Consider the following 7597-nt stretch of genomic DNA (forward strand, 5'->3'; position numbering starts at 1 on the left):
CATGATGCGTGTCTTCTGAATTTCATTCCCTGTTTTTCCAGTGCTTTATTTCTTATCTAATGTCATGACAAACCTCCAGCATTCATTGACATCTGATAGTTGGACATTAAAAATCAAGCAAACAAAAAATTTCATGAAACATACATTTGGAAAACCCTAAAATTCTGCTTGAGCTGATTTCTTTATTGCTTTTGCAGTTGAGTGTAAGTGGCCCCAGGGGAAATTTTTTACAGTAATTGTGACCCCTGGTGGATATATATATATGCCAATTCACTTGCTGGATAATAACATCATGTCATTATTACTGTTACTATTTACATTATAGTAACATCTCAGATCCGCAAATGAAATTAAAGGATCATTTTACAAGATATTGCCAAGAACTCCAGAGGAATAGGCTGCCCAGGGACTCTGTCACTCATTGAGATCTCCTACCACAGAGCCCAAACTGCAATAATTTCCCTGATCTGGAGGCAGACTATGGATGTTTCCTATTGTGATGGTGTAGAGATTTTTTTTCTAATGGTACTGCTGTTTCCTAAGTGCCTGTCCACCACACAAAAGAAATGGAGCTGTTCATTTAAGACACGCAACCAAGAAGAGGATCTTGGCTTTTCCAGGTGATCAAGATCCTAACATTTCTAACGATATGTTTGCATTAACACTCAATAGAGACTTTTAAAAAAAGTGTTAGGCACCTATCATTTAGCAATTCAGTAAATGCTACCTGGACAGAAGAGGCTCCACAACTCCTTTTTTCTACGCTACTCCTCTGTATCAATGAGAGGAGAGATCAGCTCCCGTCACTGATTAGAATCAGGGTCCTGGCTTTTCGGAGGGCCCAGAATGGTGTATTAGTGTTGACAACAGAGCTACATTGCTGCCCGAGGCAGCAAGCTAATGGCAAAAGAGTGCTGAGAGAGGATGAGATAGCCTGGGCCGGAGAGGTGTCTTCCCTCACTACAAATGTCCTTTGTGATCTCAGGCCAGGTAGATATACAAAGTGCATTTCGTTGCTCTGGGTGTGTCTGCTGCTTCTGTGCTGATACCCAAAATAGTTTTAAACTAGCTACCTTTGGCAGACAGCAGAACTACTGCGGCCCAAAGCTGAGCACAGACCAGCTGCCTCACACATATTTTCCACCCATGCCTGTGTGCAGGAGCAGAGAGGGGTTGCAGGTGGTGCTGAGGCCCAGGTTGCTAGTGCTGCAGTGTTAGAGACATGCAGAGGATCTGACGTCCTGCGGGTTCAGGAATACCTGCGCAAGCTCTGACAAGGGATGCTCAAGTAGTTACAGTTCAGCCAGGCACAACTGCAACAACAGGTTTGTGTGTCCTCACCAGGGTAACAGTTACCCATGCACGTCAGCGGGACCTCCGCGGCCATAGCATCGCTGCTGTGTGCTGCAGCAAGCAGAGCTGCAGTCCAGCTCTTTCCTAGGAGCCTGGGGGAGGACTTGCTTTCCCTTCTGAGCTCCCAGAAGGCATTACAGGATTCACACCACTGCAGTGATTTAGTCTCTTTCCTCTCAGCAGCAGGTGAAAAAGAAATCACATGAAAGTACCTGCTGCCTATAGTGAGACCAAATGGCCAGGTGTAAGGCTTAACTATTCAGGTAAGAAGATTTTATGTGGAGAGGAGGAGCGATGCCTAATGAAGGTCTCCATTTGGTTCAGCTGATAGAATCTGTGCGAGACTAGTACTTGCTTATGCCGTGGGATTAAAGGTATAAGGGACTGTTGGGATGGGTGTTGTGAGAATATATACAGTAGAGAAGAATAAGAGCTCCTTTCACTTTACAAAAAAACCTGCTTCTTTGGAGGTAACATTGGTCTTTTTCGGGGGTCCAAGTGACTGCATATCATTCAGAGGGAAAGGACCCAGGCAGAAGTTGCTCACAAATGTGTTTTTATTGCTCGCTACAAACACCAAGACGCATACACGGTATGCATATAAGCCATAGGGCTGTCCCAGAAATGGGAGAAACACCATCCACAGTGAATTAAACCACTCAGTACAGACAAAAGTCATTATTATTATGAAAATGCTAGAAAAAGCATAGCTTACAGCCAAAATGTATAACATCAACCAATCAAGCCTTTTATCTACTATCCTTTCTTTAACATAAAGCAGTAACACATTATTTTTCTAAAATGAAAAGAGCAGCAAAATGGTAGAAATATTCCACATAGTTCCTAGTCTCTGTTCATCCGTCGCACTTTGTATACTAGGACTATGAAAGGGTCATTCGAGAAAAACCATAACAAACAACAACAAAACCCTGATCATTGATTCTGTATAAGTTGTAAGCAAGTAGGGGAAGCAGTGTTTAACCAAGTGTGCATGAACTAAGGGGTGATAAATCTATTCTCTAGAATGACTGAGCAAACGAGTGTTACTAGTCAAGCCAGAGCAAAGCTGATGGCTCTTACAAGCAGTATTAGAGAAATCACTCCTACCGCAATTCCCGCCTGTCACAACTGTAACATCTACAAAAATACCCTCTTCATTATGAAGACATCTGCCCTCTGACTGGGCGACATGCTGTGTACTATTGTCTACACAGCATCAATACCACTCAACAGAATGCCTGAACTTTTGCCAAAGGATTCCATAAAAGTCAAAAGTATTCCATTCTTTCCACACACAAATAAAATACATGGGAAAATAATATTCCCTACGGAAGAGAGGATCAGAGCTGGACTATCAGATGCAGTCAGATCCTTCCTCTGGACTCTAAAAGGCAAGGGTCCATTAAGCAAGGACTTCCCTGACTACCAGGGCCTCCAGAGAGTATTGGCGTCTTTTGGAGATCCTTGCTTCGGGGTGCTGCGGTTGCCGGAAGAAAAGGGAAGCTCTGGAGCAGCTGACTGGCTCTTCTGGAAGTGGCTTAAAAGTTTGGTCTGTGTTTCTGTTTGGACTTTATGGAGAGAGAGGAAATGAAAAGCTTCTTGCAGACATCTAGAGTAGCCCTCTCTGAAGTCAAACTGAGAGCTTTTACGGAAGCATCCTGCAGCTAGAAAGGGGAAGAAAAGAGGGAGGGAGAAGATAGAAAGAATAGTTTAGAGCAGTTGTTCATGGCTAGAGTTTCATTAACTGTCACAGATTTACAATAAGCTATAGACAGCAACAAAATTCAATACTCACTCTTCATCTGCAGCTGGCTCTGCTGTTTCAGGTAGCTGACAGTCATCTCTAGGATATCGGCTTTCTCCAGCTTGGAGTTGGGCTGGTGTCTCTGGAACTCCTTCTCCAGGAGCAGTTTCAGCTGCTCGATGCTGCTGTTAATCCGATCACGGCGCATTTTTTCCACCACTGGCTTCCTGAGCTGTAAAAAGCGAAGGAAAAGAGACGTTATTAGAAGGATCTTTTCTCTGCCATTTCACAAGACTACTAGTTGCACATCACTGTTTCTAAACGATGTGGACCAGTTTCTCAGCTGGTGAAAACTGCTGTCACAACAGCTGAGAGTGTGGCTCCAAGCTGCCTTGCTGTGTCTGTACTTACTTTATTTTTCTCTTTCGCTGTCAGCAGATTGTCAGGTGCCATGAAAACAGTGCTGGGAGCCATTTGTCCTGAACAAGGAAGAAAGATCTCCGAAGCGTGGAAGTCCAGGAGAAGCGTGTTGCTGGGAGCCAGCTCTGCCCCACTTTTATAGCGCGTAACCTCACGGAGAGCCTGTGGGTCTCCGTCTTGGTTGAGTTTCCCACACTCCATAGCCAATCAGAGAGATAGGCAACACAATAGAAGAAGCATCTATTCTTGCATGCTCCATTGCCAATGAATAGCCTGGGGATAATGACCTTCTCCCAGATGAGCAGGTGGGCAGTGTGTGTTACGTGAAAGATTGGGATCAGAATTACGTGTCAGAGGCTGGGAAAGAGCTGGCCCTCAGTGAGAAAAGGCTGCTGACTAACGCCACCCATCAGCAGCGTTCTGAACACGGCATTTGGGAAGGAAGAGGTCAGGTGCTGATGGCGGGAACTAAACTAATCTGGGCAGCTTTATGGGGTGGGGAGGGGGATGCGTGCCTCTCTGAGGACCCACAGAGGCACATGCACACACACAAGCAGTTTCGGGGTTTCTGAAATAAAGAGCAGAATTTCTATTAATTCAGTTGCCCTGCTGTCACAGTAACCCAGAGTCAGTTGTTCTCCCTCAGATGACTGAGACACCAGCTTTGCCCAAGTGAAGCAGAAAACAGCTTCCAGTTTGGCTCACTACAAAGGTATCGTACATTTAAATTTAAACACACCCAGTTATTCAAAATTCTTTCTGTTCTGATCTTTGTTCCCTCTGCCCATAAGATCTTACGCACCTCTTCAGGCCACTCACAAAACATGTCGCAAGTATTTTATGGGGTTTTTTTTTTAAAGAAATGTAAGATAAGTCTTAGAGGGAAAAGATCTCAGAATGTTTTCAGAACATCAGTTCAGTCTCACATGCTGCTTTCTCACTCACCCTGCCCCCTCCGCTCAGTTTACTCTGATTGTTTTTGTTTCAGCTATGCACACCGGAAAACTGAGGTGCAGAACAAATTCCCTTAGCTTGTGAGATTGTTAGCAGTAGAATTCCTGAGTCATCATTATCTTCCACTAGGCCATTATCTGTATTGAGATGAACCGTCTCTGTTCAAGTGGTTTTTGCAGCTAGATGCATTAATGGTGTTACGATTTGCAGAGTATAAGTGCACACCTAGAGATTCATGTGAACCAGATCTGCCTACATTTATCCTGCCTTCCGCCTGTGCAAGCACTGCTTTCTTTTCTGAGCTCTAAACCAACACCCACAAAACAGTCAGAGAAGGAAATGGCTGCAGTTTTCTCCATGCTCTGTACCTGCAGTTTAGAACTGCGTGCAGAAAGGCTGACAGCAGTGTTGCCCTTATTATACTACAAAAAGGATGGAGTGGGCAGGCTGCTGCATGAACCACACATCTGGACTCATGGGGTCTGGTCCCAGATTTATTCCGGATGTGCTATGTGACCTAATCAGTTCAACTCACTTGTCTCTGTGAGCTTCAATATCTCTGTCTATAACATACGATACAGTATCTCTGTCTGTAACGTGCAATACAGGAATAGTAATCATTAGATAAATTATTGTTCAATATTTGGGGATCCTTTACTGAAATAGAAAAGGTACTAAGTAAGCGCTGCTTGTGTTTATATTAATATAGATGTATGTTTGTGTGTTCATGCATTTATTTAATGTGAATACACAGACACATGCATACATTTCTCTCTCACTCTTTCTCCAGTTCATTTGTTCTTAAGACCAGGTAAGGCTTAAATGACCTCTTCCAGGATCTGCTTTTCCATTCCCATTGTACTGCCCTTGAATAGGCTCCCTTCTTTTTCTACAGAGCAGCAGCTGTTGAGCTTTGAGTCTTTTATGTCTAGTTGTGGGAAAGTTTTTGTGACGCCATTTCACATGTTTTCCCCAAAGCTTGTGGATTATCTTTGAGCCCATGTTATGCCACCTCTGAAACCAATCTTGCGCTCTCTGCGTCCCTCTTGGGGAAACTCTCTGAAACAGAAACTCCTGAGTAGTAAACTCATCTCTTGAGCTCACTAATCAAGTGCATGAAGAAGAAATGTGCCAACCCCTCAATCAGCAGAGTCCACTGACAATTTTGCTAGGACAGTTTCTGTTTGCCAGATTAGCTCACTAATAAGCAGCTATAAGAAGAGCCATAATTTCCCCTTCCAGTGCAATTCACATGAACACCCACTCCAGGTTAAGTCTAACAAAGCTGTTTAAAATATCTGATGCCTTTTCTGCAATAACCACAGTACAGAACAATGAAACTAAGCCTACTTCTCAGGAATCTCTGCATTATAGCATTCCTGCATCTAGGACTTTTATTTTGGGAGAGAAAAAATTAACTTTCTATGATAGAACTGTGTTAGAGCTGATGTGTGTAAAGCACAGGTGATTCAGACTGCACTTGTCTGTCTTCTGTCACATCAGCCAGCTCTGGTGGTTTCTGGGATTTGTGCAGTGGTTCTGAAGAGATGTTTGTGACAAACAGAGGTGAGAGCTCAGAGTGACTGTCACTGCCTGTGCTGGAGCAGCCAGCTGCTGCCCTTCAGCCGAGCCACATGATGGAGCGCACTGCTGTGAGCATGCTGCTCACAGCTCCCATCGACGGTTCCACCTGGGATCTCTAGAGCAGGATTTTCCACACAAACTTCTTATTTTTCCCACTCATGTTCCGGGGGATTACAAAGGCAGCTCTAAGGGACCAGTCACACTAGTCTGAACCACCTTACTTCCTTGGTCTTCACGGAAATTTTGCTTAATTCAGTATTGTGACATTTAGCTGAAAGGAAAAGAGGATGAAAACCCCCCGCCTCCTTTCTTGCTCCAAGAAAGTAAAATGCCACATAGCTTCTTGAAGAAATGAATTGTATAGGATAAAATGCCCGCTTGATTTTTTTCCAGGACCCTAAGCATCAAGTCCTGGAGGAAAAAATCCCTCCCCAGTTCCATGTTTGTTTTTTATGTACTTGAGATGTGATGGACCTTTTTTTCTCTTACTGTTTAGTAATTACATGGGTGGACACTGCTTTTCTAACACACACCCTCAGACTTCCTGCCTTCTGGCCACAGACTCAGTGGAGTGCAAGTCTGGGAGGAGATGAAATCATGGCATAGGAACCTTACCAAAAACATAGCCCAGTAAAAGCAGTATCAGCTTTCCTAGGAGGGATTCCACAGCATCTTACCTGCCTCACGTTTGGCCAACCGTATGGAAAAGACAGTAGTAGAAGGCTGTAATAACACTTTGCCTGACTGCGCTGTGGTAGTGATTGCACACTTGGCACACTCCACGTGTCAGCGCTCAAGGCCTCTTCTCCACTGACACAAAGCTTGCCCCTGAGCAGGCTGAATGCTAGCTATTCTTCTGTGGCCTTGAGCAAGTCACTTAACCACTCCCTGCCAGAGGCCCCCTATCTTTAGAATGTGTGGGATAATAACGATTATTATATTCAGTGGGTTGTTGTGAGGATTAATTAATATAATCTCTAAATGGTGAATGTTGCAAAATCTCCCCTAGGTGATAAGTCCACTGAGGTTCCTAGTTCCTCCTTCTGTGTCACCCATGGTTTTTGAAGTATCTCAGATAAATATATATATATTTAGAATAGTTTATTTTCTCTGTAGTTTTGTAGTCTGTGAGGGAAAAAAACTATCCAGTTACTGACCATTTTGGAAGAGTTATCCAAATTAGATACTTAAATACTTCACTTTTGCTTCACTTGGAAATCCCAAAGAAAAGCAATAACAAAAATGCATCCCTAGTATAAGGTTAGTAGAGACAGTGGCGTTTACAGCAAGGATAATGAATTTGGAATTAATTAGTCATTTTCTACTATGATTCCAAACATATACGATATTGGATAGAGTATTTATTAGGATCCCAAGATACTGGGTCTTGATAACATCTAAAATATGGCATCAGCAATAGCCTCCCCCCAGAATCTCTGCCAGATGTTAACTTTTTAGAAGGACTGAAAGAAGCTGATGCTTTCCCAAGCCGTGAGAGATGGTCATTGCTTCCATGGCTTCCCTCCTGATAAGCGCTGCCCA

The 7597-nt window shown here is 43.6% G+C and overlaps 1 protein-coding gene across 1 annotated transcript; it reads right to left on the minus strand.

The window, feature by feature from the left end:
* Nucleotides 1-1888: 1888 nt before the first annotated feature.
* On the minus strand, nucleotides 1889-3718 carry LOC104141951 (transcription factor HES-5). The gene is made up of 3 exons (XM_009671608.2): nucleotides 3509-3718; nucleotides 3149-3329; nucleotides 1889-3017 (listed from the first exon to the last, which is right to left on the minus strand). Exons 1-3 carry the CDS (start codon nucleotides 3716-3718, stop codon nucleotides 2776-2778), a joined length of 633 nt encoding a protein of 210 aa, XP_009669903.2. The 3' UTR covers nucleotides 1889-2775.
* Nucleotides 3719-7597: the final 3879 nt, after the last annotated feature.

Source organism: Struthio camelus, chromosome 21, assembly GCF_040807025.1.
Source record: "Struthio camelus isolate bStrCam1 chromosome 21, bStrCam1.hap1, whole genome shotgun sequence".
NCBI classification, from domain to species: Eukaryota; Metazoa; Chordata; class Aves; order Struthioniformes; family Struthionidae; genus Struthio; species Struthio camelus.